The 21,172-nt window shown below is 37.1% G+C and overlaps 2 protein-coding genes across 2 annotated transcripts in view; both read left to right on the top strand.

Moving 5' to 3' along the window:
* The window catches only part of FBXO3 (F-box protein 3), a 29,562-nt gene extending 11,299 nt beyond the window's left edge, over window positions 1-18,263 (top strand). The window contains exons 4-11 of the mRNA XM_005864405.2: window positions 317-431; window positions 1,991-2,195; window positions 3,436-3,481; window positions 6,316-6,400; window positions 7,182-7,304; window positions 9,680-9,795; window positions 11,042-11,232; window positions 17,096-18,263. Coding sequence (XP_005864467.2) covers window positions 317-431; window positions 1,991-2,195; window positions 3,436-3,481; window positions 6,316-6,400; window positions 7,182-7,304; window positions 9,680-9,795; window positions 11,042-11,232; window positions 17,096-17,257 — 1,043 coding nt within the window. The 3' untranslated portion in view covers window positions 17,258-18,263. The remainder of the gene's footprint in view (window positions 1-316; window positions 432-1,990; window positions 2,196-3,435; window positions 3,482-6,315; window positions 6,401-7,181; window positions 7,305-9,679; window positions 9,796-11,041; window positions 11,233-17,095) is intronic.
* LOC102245903 (CD59 glycoprotein) overlaps window positions 7,804-21,172 on the top strand; it is a 25,176-nt gene continuing 11,807 nt past the window's right edge. The window contains exons 1-2 of the mRNA XM_005864404.2: window positions 7,804-7,814; window positions 9,086-9,089. The gene's annotated coding sequence lies outside the window, so the exon portion shown is untranslated. The remainder of the gene's footprint in view (window positions 7,815-9,085; window positions 9,090-21,172) is intronic.

The following is a 21,172-nucleotide window of genomic DNA, read 5'->3' as shown; positions in this document are numbered from 1 at the left end:
AGAGAACTTCTGGAGATTGTTTTTTAATGAGAAGTGTGGGTATATTAGATGAAGAAAAATGAGATGTGCCCTGATGGATTTCATTGGCGCATACCTTTCCATATTTTACTTAGTGCCAGTGTTTTCCCTACTGAATTTGCTTGCTCAGGGCTTCAAATGTCAGCCAATCTAAAGTGATAGGTTTCTCTGAATTTTCAGTTCATTTCCCTATATTTCAGTAATGCAATTTGGGCAGGACTCACGTGCTCTAAGATTGTTTCGTTGTTTAGCAGGAAGACTGTATTTCTTCATAATTTGCTTTTTTGTGCATTTGCAGAGGGTGCTCGAGAGGAAGACCTAGATGCTGTGGAAGCTCAGATCGGTTGCAAACTTCCCGATGATTATCGATGCTCATATCGTATCCACAATGGGCAGAAGTTAGTGGTTCCTGGGTAAGATGCTTGCTGTTTCAGTTATTTTTAATGATACAACTTATTTTCTAGAAAGAAAATAAACTGTAGTTGTAGTTGTTCTTAGTAGATTAAAGTAATACAGGAGTTCCCTTTTCTTCCTTGTAGCAATCCATAAGACAAAGTCTACAGCTTGAATTTGACTTTACCAAAATAAATGTGTCTCATGAAAACCTTATCTTTATCAACACCTCCTTAGAATGAAATGAAGTCTGGTTGGGTGTGGGGGCAATGCGACATAAGGGAAGTGCATGTGGGGGTACATTTTAACGGAAACTGTTCAGCACCCTTCAAGTGTTTATCTTGTTTACAGCCAGATCATTTGTTTTGGAGAGCCTGGCACAAATTCTGTGTACCATACATGTAAAAATAAGAATTTGTTCAGAACTACATGTACTAAACTAAAAAATATATAGTTTTGTCCTATTCAAGCACGGCCTATAATTAAATGGCCTATTTTAAACTTCTAAAAGATGAAGTATTCATTGCGGAACCTTTCGGGAAAAGCAGACCACATAGTTAATAGCTGTCAAATCCACTCACAGTTTTAAAAACTATATGCTTTGAACGGGTCTACTCCTTTTGTTTTTTTATGAAATTAAGCTATTTCAGAGACACTGCGTTTGTGCAATGCCAATGAGAATTTAGGAAGAACTTTGCATTGTTCTTATTGGAACTTGTTGTCTCTGTGTGTGAAGAATCATATGAGGCTCTGTTTCCATTTCAGGTCTAAATACTACCTTGCAATCTCAGTATGATCACCTCCCACATTCCCTGTACTCACTCATTGAGTACATTTCTGAAATATGGGCAGTTAGGACTAGATAACCCTAAGTTACTGGCTTTTTTTTTTCTATTCTATTTTCCTGTCAAACTGAAATTTGAAAAACTGTCACACTTCAAGAGCATAGCCTATAATTAGAGAATTTTATTAAAAGAGTTGCCCAGAAGTGACATGACTAGAAGGTCATGCATTTCAAAACAGGGATTTTTAACTATCCACAGTCTAGTGGTGAGATGTGGGATAGGAATCTCATTAAGGACCCACACCTGTGTTATTCTCATGCACATGCAGTGAGATGAATTTAGATCCCATGCATTCCAAGTTAATGAAAATTTGGTCAAGGTTTAGGCTGATTAACATTTATACTGTCTAGTAGGGTAGAGTAAGCTAAAGGTCGTAACAGCATAGAGGTATCAGAGAATTTATCCCTTGAAACATTAAATTAGTCATACACGTACATATAGCAAAATATCAGCAAATCAGTTTATCATGGCAAGATAGATTCCTGAACGCAATAAAACTATTTTTCTTTTTATAAAGCTTTTAGACATTTAGGCTTTTAATTTAAATCAATCTTTCCACTCAAGAATATGACTGTAATATATAAATTATAGTGTTTTGGGCATTTCCGGTTTAGAATCGACATGTTAACCACTTCTTATAAAGTTGTTAGTGTGAAATTATTATTCATTAAGAAGATGAGGCACAGATGTTTGTGTGGCACTGCAATTGATTAAATTTTTGAATCTGTTCTCAGGTTACTGGGAAGTATGGCGCTGTCCAATCACTATCGTTCTGAAGATTTGTTAGACGTGGATACGGCTGCTGGAGGCTTTCAGCAGAGACAGGGACTGAAATACTGTCTCCCTTTAACTTTTTGCATACACACTGGTTTGAGTCAGTACATAGCAGTGGAAGCTGCAGAGGGCCGAAACAAGAATGAAGTTTTCTACCAATGCCCAGTAAGTAGGAAGTGTGTTTAAGTGTGGCTTTAAGATGTGTTCTGATGAGTGTATAAATGTGTGCATTAGGAATTTTCAGGGTTGTTGAATGGGTATAGGGCATTATGCAATTTGATTAGAGACCTATCTAACCAGACACAAGTGGCATGGAATGCCAAAAGAAAATATTACCAGTGGACAAACAATGCAAACTGTGGTTCATGCGGAGACAAAGCTGTGAGTTGTGTGAAGGCATTTTAAGTTTAAGGAAAACTAATGAGCTTTTTGTTGAAGTAATTAATTATAATATACATTTCTAACTTAAAAATTTAGCTTTTGAACATCATTTGATCCAAATTCAGTAGGAATTTTTTAAACTCTTCAGTAGGTGTTTGAGTTGTTGAAAAATGAAGATCCTTTTTAGAAGATTTTTGTTATGATTTTAGTATTTTGTTTGTCTTATTTGTTCAGTTTTTAGTAATTTCTTAGTAACAACTTCTGCTTTCATTTACCTGTGAACTTTTAACTTAAAAGAGAAATTTAAAATAGGAAATACTTTTCATAGTTATCTGAGATATGTGACTCCATAAAACATTTAAAATATTTTAAGAGCCTTCATAGCTTTTAATTTTTCTAAGCATTTTCACATCTTTTATCTCATTTTTGACTTGATACCTCTATAAGGTTATAGGATGATGGCTTGATATCTTTATTTATAGAGAAAAGTGACTAACGTACAATTCTTCAGGTTTCTTGATTGAATCCAAAGCCTTTCTCCTAGGATAATTAGTTGTATTTCTTCTTACCTTAACTGTCTAATTCTTTTCCTGCAGGACAGTTTTTTGGTTCATTGTCAACAGTAATAGCAGTATATAAGCATTTAATTGGACTTTATAGAAATAACCTAAATATAGAAATCTTGAAGCAGGAGCTGACAAGTGTGAGGAATGTCCAAGAATTGGTTAGAGCACTTAAGTTATTTTATATCTGTTTTGCCTTTTCTTCAGGGAAGAATACAAATAATGAACAATGGGAAATTAAGAAAATGTATTTTTCTTATTCTTTTTTTCCTTCTTTCTTTCTCAGAACCTAATTAATATTAGGTGATTCCTCTTGCCTTAGAGTCTTCGGGGAGTACAGGCATATCTCATTTTTTGTTTTGTTTTGTTTTAAAATAAAAAATTGTGAATTTATTCAAAACAAAACAAAATACATGGTGGAGAGTATTTTTCTTAATTAAAATATTCTTTTTCTCACTTAGGACCAAATGGCTCGGAATCCAGCTGCTATTGACATGTTTATCATAGGTAGGAGGAAAAAAAAGTTTTATTTTTTCCTTTTTCCACCTGTCAAAAATATTAAGTTGGTAGAAACATTTTAATTACTTAACCAGCTGGCAATTTTATACTTGTATTTTTTAAGGCTTGCTGGTTTAAAAAGTACTATATCTAGGCACTCGTTAGAACAGCCCTTATACTTTATTGAATTTGGTTTCTATTTGGAAAAAAGCCATGCCCTATACAATTTTGTGCTCTTAGGACTCTGCTATGGAACACTAAAATGTATAGAATTAATATGAGTAAGTATATAGTTCCCTTACATGCACATATATTTTCCATCACTCATATTAATACATAATTAGAGATGTTGATATATAAAATTACTTTGTACTTTTTCTTTTTTTTTTAATGTTGCATTTTTTAAAAGATTTTTAAAATTGGTTTTTAGAGGGAGAGGGAGAGAGAGAGAAACATCAATGTGAGAGCGAAACATCGATGGGCTGCCTCCTGCTCGCCCCCTTCTGGGAATCAAGCCCACAACCCAGGCATGTGCCCGACTGGGAATCAAACTGGCAACCTTTTGGTGCATGGGCTGATATCAACTGAGCTACATCGGCACAGGACAGGACATGCCGATGCTATAGTAAAATACTGATAAATAACACTAGATACCTCAAAACAGCAGTCTTTGGAAACCAGTATAAACTGGGCTTCATGAACTCCTGGGCACAACTAGTTTTTCTAGGCCTTAAAGGGGTATCTCTCAAAGGATTTGAGGACAATTTAATTTATATGCAAGTGCTGCTCACCTCTTTGCTATTTGTTAGTCTTGTTTTGCTTAGATTTTGCTCACTTAAGAGAAGCTTGCTGACTATCCACTCAGCTTTTTAAAGGCATTCCTGGCACATGTCAAACATCCCCAGGGACTAATAGTGAAGGGGCCTTGCAAGCTAAGGCGTCTGTATGTAATTATTTCTCCTAACTGGAAGCTTGAACAGAGTCTGTACTGTGGCATATTCTAGATTTTGTGGCACACTTGACAATGTCAAGTCCTCACTCCTACGTAATAAATTATAAAAAGCTTTGACACTTAGTCCCTGACTGTCAGCTTACCCTGACTCACGTGGTCTGTGGTTTCTAAGTTAGTACTTGCTGGGTTTTGCTCCTACTCAATGCCCACTTTGGCCTCTTCGCATAGCACACACTTTAAGAGGTGACCATCATGGCTCCTGTGCATGGTGCTACTGAGTTTATGCACCAAAGGCTGCCTGAGCTCTGAAGTAAGCTGCCTGCTAGGCTCCTGGAGTTTCTTGCTCTCGGTATGGTGCTGGTCTGACATGGTTTGGAAGAACCCACTGCTGCAGCAGAATACTAAGGTCTGATAATACTATTCTGGTAGTTGGGATTTCTCCTGGAATGAGAGAGCAAAGCGAAAGATTTGAGCTGAGATGGGAAGTTAGTGCTGGGAGGAAAGATGAGAAAGCAGTTCCTTTAGGCTGCCTTGATAAAGCCCCAGTGCTATCAAAGAAGCTCCAAGATGCAGACTTACTTTAAAGGTGAGAACCTTGAACATATAAATTACATCTTGATTCAAATAAGTTTGACTTTCTTGGAAACTGTCCTCATTTTAAAGAACACACTTTGTTCTAGTATGTATTATAATAAATTTAGGTTCATTGAAATACACTACGCCAATTTCTTTTTTATGTAAACCATGAAATATGAAAAATGACTTTAAAACTCTACAGGAAAATTACTAGTTCTCCTGACATAAAATTGCACCTTCTTTGAATTGTAATGCCTTTGTTAATGTCATTAAAGATAGGCTTCTTAATATCTTGCTCCAAGTAAACAGATGATCAGTGCTTATTTTGAATACAATAACATTTAATAAATAGGGAGTTAGAATGGGCCATTAGTAGACATTAAGAACCAACTATTGTAGTGTACTTTCTCTCAATTGAGGCCCTTAAAATTTTAAAGCTCTGTACCCTCAGACCCAAGCCTAAATAGTATCTTCTATTATTCTCAGAGCAGAATATGAAGTAAATACTGTAAATTTAGCATCTGACGTTTAGCATGGGGGAGTATAGGAACTGGGTTGAGAAAAATAAGATTACAGAGAAATGCATTGGGCATCACTGGTTAAGGGACTAATGTATGCTAGTCACTGAGATGTATTAACAGTAAGGGGATCTGAGAAAGTTACATTGTATTACCTAGAGGGGGCAGGCATAATTTATGTAAATGCTTGTTACTGTCCCAATCACTAGATCACAGATGTATGGTCCGGACTGGACTGTTCCAGTCATTCTTTTCCGCTTCGAGCTGCTCACTGAGAATATGGAGGACCGCTGTGCATTTGAATCTGTAGTCACCTCAACTACTTTGGGATTGGTCTGATGCCCACAACTCCTGTTAGATGTCCAGACTGAGCATGAGTCAGTATGTACCTGGAGCAGGGGTATTCCCTGACTGTTCGAGGATAGGTGCTGATATTGTTCCTGTAGTTTCTTCCTAGATGTAGCCATGTCTTCTTTGTTCAAGGAATTACAGACAGAAAGCTTTTCATTCCTGTACCAGGGCAAAGTAAAGTTTAGGAATCTGTTATTTAATTATATATAAGTGTAAAAAGTACTTTGAAGTTAGTTGGAGGATTCCCTAGCAAGGTTGTTAGGAATAAGAGGGATAGAATTGAGACTAGAAATTGTCCTAATAAAGGACTAGAGAGGAATTATATCTATAAATATTTCTGGGTTTGATATCACACCTTATGCAAAGAGAAATTACAGTTGTTTCCTTGTTCCCTGCATGGATTTTACAAAAACGATTTGTCCTTTCCCCCCTTTTCTGGTTTACAGGTGCTACTTTTACTGACTGGTTTACTTCTTATGTCAACAGTGTTGTATCAGGTGGCTTCCCTATCATCAGAGACCAGATTTTCAGGTATTTCACTTGGGGCTTTTTGGAATGGAATAATTGTAATAAGCAAAAATCATCAGTTACAGATCATGAGATGAAGTTTCCCAGGAAGGTTAATAACAGAACCTCTCATCATCATAAATCTATTCTATTCTCATTTTAAGGCCAAAACATCCAAACACTTGAACAGCCAGTATTTTTCTTATTTTGAAGAATCAAAAGAAAAAAACTGATTTGATGTAGAAATTTATATATTTTAGTATTTATATAGTTTCTTTTTAGGGAAAAAAAGCTGTTTGCCAATTAGTAGATTTAGTATGAATAGCAAGTTAGTAACTATTAACTCCTAGCAAATATTTATTATCTCTAAATGGAACATCTAGATATTATAGATAGTATTAGAGGTCATATTGGCTTATAGTAGCCTGGTTGGCAGAAATGACAGATTAAATATACATTAGAGGCCCCTATAATAGTATACTAACACATTTTTATTATCAGAACCACTGTTTGTAGGTATAGCTGGGTTTTCAGATGGTCCCCTAAATTTCCTCAACTCTGAAAATGGAGATAGACTCTTTTTAGTTTCCAAGTAAATTACTTTACTGATCTGGAGTCTTCAAAGCTTTCTGTTTTGCTTATGATTTCTAGTTTTCTTCTAAGCTTAATAGGACTATACCTTTAAAATCTCAACTGTGATTTAAATTTTCAATCCTGAGCTATTTTGCATTGTATCTTTAAACCTTTTATCTTCTAGAATTGAGGTTAGTTGACTAAAAAATGTTTAATTTTTTTATTTACCTAGATATGTTCATGATCCAGAGTGTGTAGCAACAACTGGAGATATTACCGTTTCAGTTTCCACGTCGTTTCTGCCAGAACTTAGCTCTGTACATCCACCCCACTATTTCTTCACATACCGAATCAGGTGAGAATTTCAAAGGGTTGCCTTTCAGTTAGTAATGGGCTATATCCTCCGGATGTGTTATTATTGCCCCATTTGATATAAGATATAAAACACATTTTGAAAGGCAGCTTCTTGCTGATACAGAGGAAGGTGGGTTACAAAGTTTCTACAGTATAGTCAGGTTTTTTCCCCTGCTTTTACTTTTATTTGTATTTATTGATGCTGAATTTACTCTGGGGCCATAAGTTTTTGTTTCTCCAGGGTCTTCTGGGATATTTTTCTGGTTTAGGAACAAGCTGCTCTTTTTCAGTAGGATCATCTCAGTGTGGCAGGGAGAGCTTATGTGTGGGTTAATCCGCCCACAAGCGCTGTAAATTCTGCTCCACGTACCTAGATGTGCTCAATGACCAGAGAATCTACATCTGCACCCTTAAGTTCAGCATAACTTCTGCATTTTTAAACGTGTAGCAAAATTCAGCACTTCTCGGCCATGGATCCCGTGTGCAGCCCCACTGTTTGGCCTGGGCACACCTACCAATTCCACCATTGTGATGACGGAATGGCACACATTGCTTCTGTAAAGCGGCATTCTTCAGATACTTGGTGGCTTTTAAGATATGCATACCTTTTGTGGCGTGAGCAGTTTCACGAGTATTATTAAAATGAACACGAAGATTTTAACCTTGATTTGCATGATTTTGTGGGGGTTTTTTGGGTCAAGTGAATAATGAACCATTTTCAAAGGTCACTTCAGGCTGCTTATGGGAAGAGTGAGTACGATATAGTTTATAAAATACCTTGAGTTTATATTAACCCCTGAGTTGTTTCTTGTAAATACAAGTATTGTGCCAGGTACTTTTCAAGGTGGACCACTAGGTTGTAATCATATGGAAAGGTCAGAATTAGAGTTGTAATGTTTTCGGAAAGCTACCAAATTGCCCAAGGTAATATCATGCTTTTAAAATGTAATCTGGTCTGTGTATGTTCAATTAAAAGTCTAGTACATATTTATTGAGTGCTGCCTGGATATCAAACAGGGTGTTGAGCCCTGGATTTGGTGAAATAAAAAACAAATATTACCTAGTAAATTCACTTTAATTAGAAGTACTCTCTGCTATGACATGAAGACAACTCATTGATCAAAGGGACTAAGGATACTTTGTCTTGAGATATATTTTTATATACTTTATGGTGTTATATATAGGAATGTATACTTACCAGAAGCATCATAGAATTTTAGTATTGTATGTAGCCTTTGACATGTCTAGTTACACATGCACAGATGTTTGTTGTTTAATTTAGATCTTGCCTAGGACTGAGACATGCTTAATTAATGATACCTACATATGTTTGTAGAGTACTCAAAATGAAAATAAGAGACCGAAGATTCCCAGAGGAAGCGGGGGAAATAATAGTATTGGGAAGCAGAGTTAAGGTGATTCCAGTAACTGAGTAGTGACATTTCTTTTTTTTTTTTTTTTTAATATATTTTATTGACTTTTTACAGAGAGGAAGGGAAAAGGGATAGAGAGTTAGAAACATCGATCAGCTGCCTCCTGCACACCCCCCACTGGGGATGTGCCCGTAACCAAGGTACATGCCCTTGACCAGAATCGAACCTGGGACCTTTCAGTCCGCAGGCCGACGCCCTATCCACTGAGCCAAACCGGTCAGGGCTGAGTAGTGACATTTCGCTTTGAGCTTTGTATATAGAAGCTAATGGAGAAAAGGGAAATGGGTTGCATAGCCTTGTAGTGAATAAAAGACTGTCAGTTTTTTAGAACAGAAGTTTTTCATGGCACTGTATTCTAGAAAGCATTTCCCATACTGATCTTTATTTGAACAACAAAAGAGTGTTGTAAGCATGGAGTTTGTGAATTTTTATGTTGCCCTTTCTATTGTTGATCCTCACTGAAATCAGGCTCGGAAGTTGAATGAAAGCATTCTCATGGGGGAGTTAGCTAATCGGGCCAATATCTTTGAGAACTTCCGGAAATAGACGATGAACACAGACTTTGGGGTGTGTTTCTTAACTTCCTTTGGAAATTCCCTTTATGTTCTTTTTTTTAAAAATCAAGATTTTAAAAAAAATATATTTTATTGATTTTTTACAGAGAGGAAGGGAGAGGGATAGAGAGTTAGAAACATCGATGAGAGAGAAACATCTATCAGCTGCCTCCTGCACACCCCCTACTGGGGATGTGCCGGCAACCAAGGTACATGCCCTTGACCGGAATCGAACCTGGAACCCTTCAGTCCACAGGCCGATGCTCTGTCCACTGAGCCAAACCGGTTAGGGCTCCCTTTATGTTCTTAACCCAAATGTTGTAGCTCTTAAACAAAAGAAACAAAAAAAGGCCTGATTTGTGTCTCTACTGCCCCATTTCCTTCTCCAGGATTGAAATGTCAAAGGATGCACTTCCTGAGAAGGCTTGTCAGTTGGACAGTCGCTATTGGAGAATAACAAATGCTAAAGGTGATGTAGAAGAAGTTCAAGGACCTGGAGTAGTTGGTATGTAATGCAAGATTTAGTTTATACATCAGTTGCATCTAAGAACTTTTGGAGAGCATATATATGGCACAGCTTAGAAATGCATGATGATGTTGGTGGATATGACTGCATCTTTTTAATAGCTGTGTTTACAATGTGAAAGGTATCATAGATTCTGGGTTTCTCCTACTACAATACTTTGCTTCACAAATACAATGTGTAAATGTCATTATTCTATCAGTTTAGTACCTTTAAACAGAACTTTTCTAAAATTATAGCACAGGGATTGAGTTTACATTCTGTGAATCACCTGGGTTCCTTGCTTTTCCTTCTTAAGTTCTTTTCTTTCCCACTGAATAATTATTTATTGTAATATTTTGTAGGCATAGAGCAGAAAGAGAAAATAAATTTTATATCTGTCATCTTTTGCAATTTAGGGGAGAAATGTTAAAATTAATAACAGATTTTTTTGTTTGTGGATTTCAATCATCTCTAGCTTGATTTCCATTGACATTGTAATTATCTTAAGTTTCTGAACCCTTAGACTCTTCAGATTTTGTATTAGTGCTTCAGAAAAATAACATTAAATAAGCTATTAAATAAGCTATGTACTTCTGTTATTGGTCCTAAGCATGTACACAATTCAGTTTAGATTAAAGTTGCTCTAATTTATTGCCATGAATAAAGTCATGTTCTGCATGTTTGTTTAAGGAATTTTTCCTGAATTTATTTGGGGATCTAGTGCTAAACAATTTTATTAATGCTGTATTTCTTTTTCAGTAATTTGGTCCCTTGGAGTAAGGACTCTCCCTTGTGACTGCCATTTTGTCTGGGCTAAATGCTTAAGCTGCATGCTCAGAATTTTATGTTTTAGCCTATTGCTACTTTTAAACATTTAGATTATCCTTATCACTGTTTAAACTAGTGTCTGTGACACTTATTACCCATGTCTTAAAGATGGTCTCTAAAATGTCTCAAAGCATTTTGAAAAAAAAAAAAAAAATTCTTTTTTTATTTTGCTTCATTCTCCTAGAATTCCCCCACCCTACCCACATACCGCTATAGAGAATTAGAGGGACTATGCAAAAAGTCAAAATACTCGTAATCCCATCACTATTAACATTTTGTTGTGTTTCCTTTTAGATTTTGTTTGTAATTGTGCATTTACTTTAACATAGTTTACATACTCCCGTAGAGGACATATCTAATTTGCTGTGATGGAGAACTGAATTTTATGCTTTAATTAATTGTTACTGTTTTCCTGCAGGTGAATTTCCAATCATCAGCCCTGGTCGGGTGTATGAATACACAAGTTGTACCACATTTTCTACAACATCGGGATATATGGAAGGATATTATACTTTCCACTTTCTTTACTTTAAAGACAAGATCTTTAATGTCGCCATTCCCCGGTTCCATATGGCATGTCCGACATTCAGGGTGTCTATAGCTCGATTGGTAGGTTAAATTTCCTCTGGTGCTGATTTACATAACTTTTTAGAATTGACTCCACAGAGGGTCTTTGTTGATTAGCCAGACAAATAGTTTATAAATTGTGTTGCAAAGAACCCTAGGAATTTTGAGGAAGTACCTTGGGGTGGGTGGGATATGTGAACATGTGGGGGGGAGGCAGACAAGAAGTAAGTGAGGCTCTGTACTCTTCAGTCAGAGTAACTCTGCTGTTACCTGATTTTATTAGTTTGTTTTTAATAGCTTTATTTTTTAGAGCAGTTTTAGATTCCCAGAAAAATTGAGCAGAAGGTACAGAAATTCCCCATATACCCCCTACCCCCACACAATATTTCCCACTAGAGCAGTGTCAGTGTCACAACTATGGGGCTTACACTGACACATCATCATCACCCAAAGTCCATAAGTTACATTAGGGTTCACTCTTATTGTTTGGACAGATGTACAATGACATGAGTCTACCATTAGTATTCTATAGAGTAATTATTCGTTTTAAATACGTTTGTTGCCTAATGAGAAACACCACACTAGACCAGTTGATATCTGCGCCTTCTTTTATTTCATTAAGACAGGGAAAACAATTTCTTACAGTGTTTTTGCTAAAACTCCCATTTTGTAAAATAATACAAATATCCTATAGAAATTATTACAAAGGATTTAATGGGTAGATTCGTACTTTTACTAGTCTCTCTTTGGGATCATTTCCTAAGTCAACTAGGTATATTTTTTAAATCTCATTTTTAGGGTTACCTTAAGGCAGGTTTAGCAGTAACCCCAATCTTACAGGCTATAAAATGATTAGAGAAAATTATGAGGCTCTAGTTATACAATAGGAATAAAATGTGAATTGTATACCCAGAATGTAATCAAGTTGTAGGCATCAAATGTTCACCAAAACCCTCTGGCTCCTGGGTGACCCTGATGGGAGGCTCTAACATAAGTCTGGGAAGATGGACATGATATGAAGCTGACCCAGAGTTGACACATTCACAACTCCAATTTATAGAAGGAAGGATGATGATGAGACTTAGGCCTTCATGCTTGTGGTATGTCTTTGGAAAACAATCTACAGGCTGGGTTTGGAAGTGAAGTTTAGCTTCCCTCCCAGTGGAGGAGTGCTTCCTACTGTTTATTTCCAGTTCTAGGAATTTGCTACTTATGGCAGTCTCCATGCTGACCAGCCCAAATTCTGTATGAGATTGTAATTATCCTTAAGTGTTTTATATGATTTATCAGTGAAGTCATCTGGGGCTGGAATATGCTTTGTGCAAACATTTTGAAATATTAATTTCTTTAATATTTATATTTTCTGTTTCTTGTCCACTTTTGCTAATTTGTGTCTTTTGAGGAATTTGTCCATTTTCTCTAAATGCTGAATTAATAGGCATAAAGCTACCTAAATATTGATAATCCTTTTAATGGCTGGAAAAGATATAGTCATATGTCCTCTTTTGTTCTTCATATTGGTAATTTATATCTTTTGTTCATCAGTTTAGCTAGGGGGTTATCACTTTTATTGATCACTTAAAGGAACAATTTTTTACTTCACTGATTTTCTCTATTGTTTCCTCATTTCTATTTTCATTGATTTCTACAGTTATCTTTATTTCTCCTTCTTACTTTGGGTTTAATTTGCTTTTTCCCCCCTAGCTTCTTAAGGTAGAAGTTTAAATTATTGATTTTAGACCTTCTCTGTAAGCACTGTTTTAACTACATTTCATAAATTCTGACATTATGTTTTCATTACCATTTGATTCAAAATATTCTCAGATTTTCTTGTAATTTAGTTTTGATCAATGACTTTTCTAGAAATGTGTTAATTCCCAAACATTTGGAGATTTTCTAGTTATCTTTGAGTTGTTGATTTTTAATTTTGTTATGTTTAGAGAACTCATTGTGTATAATTTCAATCCTTTTAAATGTTTTATGGCCCAGAATTATGGTCTATCTTGGTAAATACTTGTGTATTTGAAAAGAATGTATATTCTGTTATTTTGGGGAATATTATTCTATAAATGACAGGTTGAACTGGTTGATTGTTTTTCAAGTCTTTTATATATTTACTGATCTCTTTTTTTTTTGGTCTTTATTCTCTGAGAGATGATTGTTGTAATCTCCAGTTATAATTAAGTTTTGTCTACTTCTCTTTAATTCTATCAGATTTGCTTCATGCATTTTGAAGCTCTATAATTATGTGCAAATATACTTAGGATTGTGCCGTCTTTTTAATGAACTGGTTATTTTATTGTTATAAAATCTTTCTCTATCTCTGAAAATGCTCCTGTCCTAAAGTTGCTACTATTCCTGACATAAAATGTAGAGTGCTGAGATTTATTGGCGCAGGTAGTTACTATTGGGTCAACTTGATCCTGTTGAGGCTTTTTAAAATGTTTGTTAGGGTGGTTATAAAGTAGTCTTTACTTAAGGACAGTCATTTCAAACTTTTCGGTCTCATGACCCCCTTAAGCTTTGAAAAGTTATTGGAGATTCCTCAAAAAATTAAAAATGGAACTAAACCCTATGACCCAGCAATTCCACCTTTGGGTATTTATCCAAAGAAATAAAAGACACTAATTCAAAAAAATATATGCACCCCTATGTTCATTGCAGTGTTATTTACAGTAGCCAAGCTATGGAAGCAACCTAGGTGTCCATCCATAGACGAACAGATAATGAATATGTGTGTGTGTGTGTGTGTGTGTGTGTCACCAGTGGGACATCCTTAGCGCTGCCACGGAGGCGGGAGAGGCTCCCCCCACCGCCTCTGTGCTCACCAGTGCTGGCTTCTGGCTGAGCGGCGCTTCCCCTGTGGGAGTGCACTGACCACCAGGGGGCAGCTCCTGCGTTAAGCATCTTCCCCCTGGTGGTTAGTGTGCATCATAGCAACTGGTTGTTCCGCCGTTTGGTTGATTTGCATATTAGCCTTTTATTATATAGGATATAGGATTACTCAGCAATAAAAAAGAATGAAATCTTGCCATTTGCAACAACATGGATGGACCTAGAGGGTATTATGCTAAGTGAAATAAGTCAGACAGAGAAAGATAAATGCCATGTAATTCCACTTGTATATGGAATCTAAAAACAAAACAAACGAACAAATAAAACTCAACACAAACTCATAGATACATCGTGGCCAGAGGGGTGAGGGGTGGGAGAATGAGCAAAAAGGTGAAGTGATTAAGAAGTACAAACTGCCAGTTATAAGTCACAAGTGCAGCATAGGGTATATAGTCAATGATATTGTAATAACTATGTATGATGACAAATGGTTACTAGACTTATTGTGGTGGTCACTTCATAATGTGTGTGTATATATATATATATATGTCTAATCACAATGTTGTATACCTGAAGCTAATATAAAATTGTATGTGATCTATAATTAAAAGAAAGTTATGAGGACTCCAAAGAACTCTTGCTTATGTGGGTTATATTGATATTTATCATGTTAGAAATTAAAACTGAGAAGTTTTATAATATTTACTTACTCCTTTTTTAAAGTTTAAAATTTTTAAATTTATAATTTAAAATTACAATAATAAACTCATTACATGTTCAACTCTCTCTTAACTATGTTCTTACTTATTTAGAGTTCTAGTGGCTTCCCAATGACAAATAATAATATAAAATCTTTACCTGCCTTGTGGAAAATGTTTTTTTTCTATCAGGGATGAGAAAATAAAAAGGAATGAAAATTCTGGACTTATTTTCTAATCAACATGAAGAGGCAGTGGGGGGGGTTGTACTTGTGTTTACCTTTCCTGTTTAAATATTCATTTTTTAAAAAATATTTTTTTATTGACTTTTAGAGAGGAAGGGAGAGAGAAATAATGTGAGAGCAAAACATTGATCGGCTGCCTCCTGCATACCCCCTACCAGGGATCGAGTCCACAACCTGGGCATGTGCCCTGACCAGAAATCGAACCAGCAACCTTTTGGTGTACAGGATGACGCCCAGCCAACTGATCCACACCAGCCAGGGAAAATAGTAGTTTTCTTGATATGGAAATTGAATGGTTCTCCTTTTGTGTGCTTTAACAATATAATTAATTGGGAGGTTTAATCTTTTCTTTTGCTTTTATACTCTGAATGCCACTTTAAAATATACTTTTGGTTGGTCTTTTTTTGGTCTAGGTGGTTTATTGTTTGTTTTTAGACTCTTTAGAGGTGCCTACTGCTGATTTATTTTCATTTTTGTCTGTGTTCCTCTTTCCATCTGCTGTTTGGTATGTACATTTTATTTGTGATCATCAGCAATCCTCTTTAGCCACATTGATTTTCTTTAACAGTTTTTGTTTTCTTCTTCATTAAGATAATAATCATACTACCTGAATTTAATGTTTCATAATTTTTTTAATCCTTCCCTCCTTCCCTGGTCCCTTCCCGCCCCCCCCTCTTCTCAAGTCCCTTTTGGACCTGCTATTGGATTTCAAAATCTTCATTCCCTAGATTTAAAGAAATATCCAGAGATTAAAATAATGAATTATCTTATATTTACATATCTTTGATTGTTGTTGTTTGTGTTATAATAAATCCCAGTGACTATTCCTTTGACAAATCCTAAAAGACAGTACCTTTCTCCCACATCAGTAAATGTGTTCACTCAACAAATATTTACTGAGTACCTACCAGGTGCTGGGGAAAATGCAGTGAACAATACAATTAAAATCTCTGCCTTGGAATTTACATTCTAGTTAGAATAGACAAAGGTTAGCAAATAAACACCATATATTTAGGTCAAGTAGTAATATGTGCACTGGAGAATAATCAGAATAAAGGGGATAAAGGGTGTCCTGTTGAGTTCTATAACATAAAGATGTGTCAAGAAAGGCTTCTGTGACATTTGAGTTGAGACTGAAAAGAAGTAGAAGGAGCCCTTGGATGTATAGGTGAAGGGTGTTCCAAGCTAAAGAACAGCAAGTGCAGAAGTCCCGACCCACGAATGTGCCTGGTATGTTTGAAGAACTGCCAGGAGGCCAGTGTACTGGAGGGTGGGAAATGGGAGCAGAGTGGATGGAGATGAGATCAGAAGGGTGGAGAGGGTGCTGCATCATGGTATGTCACAAAAGCCTTGGTTGAAGGACCGTCGCTGACACCACATCCAAAGTTTCCCAACATTCCGCACATTACCAAGTAGGATCTCCTTGCTGTTCAGAATTCTGTTCGATATAGCGGCTCCTCTCACTGGGTCTTCAAAAGTGAGAAAGTTGACAGCAAAATAAGTCATGATTGACAGAGGAAGCACTGCTTAAGAGGAAGTTTGCAGGTGATGTTCAGCTATTGCACAGTTAACATCACCATTGCCCTATGCTGAGAGCCTCTGACAAGTTAATGTAAAAATAGAAGCTACCAATGGTGGTTGAATGGAAATGATGTGTCTTTATGGTAGGAACTCAATAGAAATCATAGACCTCTTGTTGACAGTACATAAAAAGTACCAGTAGAGGTCATGTCATACCTTGTTAATATGTTCACATCTTTTCTGTAAGCATGCAGATTAAAAATTGTTACTGAAATCACTAATATGATAAAGTCAGTAAAGTTTTATGTTGAGTTGCTAGGAGTGGTCTGTTTGCTACATTGTATCTGAATAACAACTGCCATGTAAAAATAAGTACTATATTAATGAAATATATTTACCATGAAAACTACATTGAGCATTTTAAAACATGTAATAGGATATACACTGGAATCAGTATGTGCATTATGGAAATGTGATGTTCAAGTCTATAAAGATTCATATTTGGCATGTCTGGCTGTTCAGAGTCTAGATAAATGAGATATTTGCATTAAATAAGTTGAAAAAACTGATGGAAGTTCTTATCAAAAGACTGTTTTCTCTTTCAAGGAATTGGGTCCTGATGAGTATGAAGAGATGGAAGATGCAGAAGAGGAGGAAGACGATGATTCGGCGGATATGGAGGAATCTGATGAGGAAGACGAGGAGGCGAGGCCCCGGAGACTCTTCGATGTCCCCATTCGCAGACGCCGCTACTCTCGCCTTTTTTAGCAAAACTCCGCTAATGGGAGCACTGGAATGAATCCAGTCTGTCAAATAGATTTCTCAATAATGTAAATAACTAAATTGTTCTCAGCATTATAGCAAGAAAACTAGCATGAAATATTGTTCCAGGCCCTGGGTTCTATGCAACTGATTCTTAATTAGGAATTGGATTGTTTGCGTTTACTTTATGTTTTGGGGCAGAGGAGGAAGTGAAATCTTTTTTTTCTCTCCTAGAAGTCAATGGGGGAATAGTTCTCTAGCTAAGGAATGGCTATCTCTTTGTTTAAACATTTTATACTTATAAAAATGTGGAAGTGGAAAGGAATTGTTTTGAAGATTTAAATATAGCAGAAATACCTACCCAAGGATAGAAACTGACGAAAAATTCTGTGAAACGATTTCTTGCAGTTGTGAGTTATTTAGAAATGAACATAATTTGTAATTAGGCTAATCCATTTAGTGGTTCCTATATATTTTGTACTCACAGGGAACTAATTGACTAAATAGCTTGAATGCTGGTTGTTTTGTCCTTTCTTAGACAATCTGCCCTTGAATTTAAAATTTTTATTACTATAACCTTGAATTTAAAGTCTTTATCACTATAACCTTGACTTTGAATTTAGTCTTCAACTCTCCCACCCTTGAATTTAAAATCTTCAACACCGCAACCTGGAATTTAATTTAAAGTCATCAACATTAATAACTTTATCGTATTGTTCACAGATGCATCATTTTTGAAATGTAGAGTGTAAAAGTATGTATTGTGTTTATTAACAAAAAGTTCTTCACAATGTCTCATGTAGTCTACATTTGTAAATACTGCTTCTGTTTGTTTCTCCTTTATACAGTTGACTGTCTAACTTTGTGATAAGTGACATGAATCTTATGTTGAGATTAAGTATGTTTTTCTGAAACATGAAATTTTTTTTGTAATTATATAATTGGAAGTTTGGAATGAAGTTCTCCAAGTGTCAAAAACTCACATTTTGAAAACAAATTTTGGTTCTGATGCTGTATTTTGTATAATTGCCTATTTTCCATGAACTAATATTAGTAGCTTTTGTTCTTAAGATGGAAGAGGAGATGGAAACTGTTGGCCTGTTGCTAGAGGCCCATTCAAAAGCCACCCTTCCTGGCTTTACCCTATCAGGTGCCCCTCTTTCCATTTTTCCCAGGAACAGTTCTTTTGTAGAGAAAACTGTAGGAAGAGGGAGGTGTGTAGACAGGGTGAAGCAGCTGCTATGAGAGACCATGAAGTCAAACTTACCCTTTCATACTGGCACATGTCAAAATGTTCTGAAATGGAGTAGTTTTTCCTGTTTATTTTTTTAGAGTATTATCTGGTTGCTAAATCCTTCTATTATGCCTATCCTTTTCTTTTTAATCAACCCACTGATTTTTTAAATTTTATTTTTCTTTGGCTAATCCCTTTACCTTCTTTCATCCAGTCCCCTCACCCCCACCCCTCGGACAGCTGTCAGTCTGTTTCATGTAGCCATGCCTCTGTTTCTATTTTGTTTGTCAGTTCATTTTGTTCATGAGATTCCACATACAAGTGAGATCATGTATTTTTAAACTTTCCCGATAAAGCAAGAATTTAAAACTAGTTAGTGTTGGGAGTTAGAGCTGGCCCCTGGATCCCTTGCCATGTGTATGTTTCCTTTTTCTGGATGATCTCTCCTTTCAGTTCCCAGAGTACTCACAATGCCCAAGTCTCCCCTGCAACTCCACCAATCCTTGCTTCTCAATGCTCTAGGCTTGCTTATCCTCTCATCAAATTCACATTCTCTTAGTATGTTGAATGAATGACCTCTAGTTTGTACTAAGGTATTAATAACAAGCTCAGCTTTTTTATTTCATTGGCAAAAACATGTCTTCACACATAAATGGGACCTAATAGCTGGTCAGACTTTTGATGAAGGCCATCTTTATCTCTGGCTCTGAGTTCGCTTGAGAACACCTATCCATTTGTGTAATGCTTCCAGCATCAGGTTGAAATGGGTACCTAACAGCTTAAACAGCTTAGGGGTTTTTTCCTCTTGTGACAAGTCCGAGGTAACAATCCAGGGCTGATATGGTGGCCTAATGGTGTCGGCATTCCAGATTCCTTCCAGTTTTCTGTTCTGCCACCCTTAGCACACGGCTAATCTTGAAGGTCATCTCATGGTTGCAAAATAGAAGCTGCAGTTATATTATGTTCCAGGAAGGATGATAAGAAAAAAATTTTTTTTTAAATATCAAACATAAGACTAGAGAGGTAAAGCAGCCATGTCTTCAGCACGATAGCTAGAGAAGGGGCGGGGGATGCAGGAATTAACAGGCAGCGTAGAGATCCAGTTGTAATGGCCCAAGTAAGGCGCCCTGAAGGTCTGACTTAGGGCAGTCAGGAATAGTTGAGAGGCTGTGAAACTGAGATAACTAAATGGTGAAATAGACTGGAGTTAATAAGATGCAAGGGGGTAGGAGAAATCAAAGTTGATTCCCAGCTTTCTGGCTTCATTTACTGGGGCAGCGGTTCTCAACCTGTGGGTCGCGACCCCTTTGGAGGTCGAACGACCCTTTCACAGGGGTCGCCTAAGACCATCCTGCATATCAGATATTTACATTACGATTCATAACAGTAGCAACATTGCAGTTATGAAGTAGCAACGAAAATAATTTTATGGTTGGGTCACAACATGAGGAACTGTATTTAAAGGGCCAGAAGGTTGAAAACCACTGTGGGGGGTAGGGGGACAGAGAACGGTGGAACATTGGAAATGAGTTCAGATTTGGACACATTTTGAGTTCAAGATGGCTGTGCCACATGTAGGTGGAGATGTCCAGTGGTCAGCTGGATATGAATATAAAGATGGAGAGAGTGGTCAGGACTGGAGAATAAATAGCAACCATCTGCACACAAAGTGGACGCACTAGCAGTGGTTCTCAACCTTCTGGCCCTTTAAATACAGTTCTTCATGTTGTGACCCAACCATAAAATTATTTTCGTTGCTACTTCATAACTGTAATGTTGCTAGTTATGAATCGTAATGTAAATATCTGATATACAGGATGGTCTTAGGCGACCCCTGTCAAAGGGTCGTTTGACCGCCAAAGGGGTCGCGACCCACAGGTTGAGAACCTCTGAAATAGATGATGTGTGCATAGTGGGAAAGAATCGCAGACTAAAAAGTCAAGGAACTGGAAACAAAATCCGGAGAGATTGGCATCTCAGAATCCCGCGAGAGTTTCTAAGAGGGACCAGCTAATAGAATGCATATGAGAATGCATCTGAAAGAGCTTTGTAAACAAGCTCTCATTGGAAATGCATGTTCAGCTGGCTTAAGCAGGTGCCAAATGAAGCTCCCTTCCTGTAAGCCATCAGAGGATCATGGCAGGAGGAACACGTCACGATCAATTAAGATTTGCCCTGCTTGAATTTTACCTTGGCCTTCCCCTTCCGATTCAGCATAAGCAGCCATGAGATGCAATAGTTCCTTACCCTGATCCTCAGAGAGTGTCTCGTGGTCCTCAACAGAGGTCAGTCTCTTGGGAGAAAGACTTGTACTATTGGCCTTTTGTTCTCCACTCCCCCCCTCCCCCCCCCCCCCATAGCACTCTCTCGTATTGATTTCAAAGAGGAAGGGAGAGGGAGAGAGAGTCATTGATGGGCTGCCTCCTGCATGCCCCCTGTTGGAGATCGAGCCGCCAGCCGGGCCCATGTCCTGACCAGAATCCATCCGTGACCTTCTTATTCATAGGTCGAGGTTCAACCACCGAGCCACGCCAGCCAGGGCCAATGCAAGCTTTTAAACCCGTAACAGAGTTTTATCTTAATCTAGCCCTGGCCTTGGGTCTTTTCTGAACCTAAGCCGGTGGCTGCTCAGGGTACCCGGGCCGCCTGCGGTGCCCCAGGGGCCCGCAGCCTGCAGCCTGCGCCTG

Source organism: Myotis brandtii, unplaced genomic scaffold (assembly GCF_000412655.1).
Source record: "Myotis brandtii unplaced genomic scaffold, ASM41265v1 scaffold187, whole genome shotgun sequence".
Classification (NCBI taxonomy): domain Eukaryota; kingdom Metazoa; phylum Chordata; class Mammalia; order Chiroptera; family Vespertilionidae; genus Myotis; species Myotis brandtii.
The sequence above is the reverse complement of the archived record's forward strand: the minus strand, read 5'-3'. Positions and strand labels throughout refer to the sequence as shown.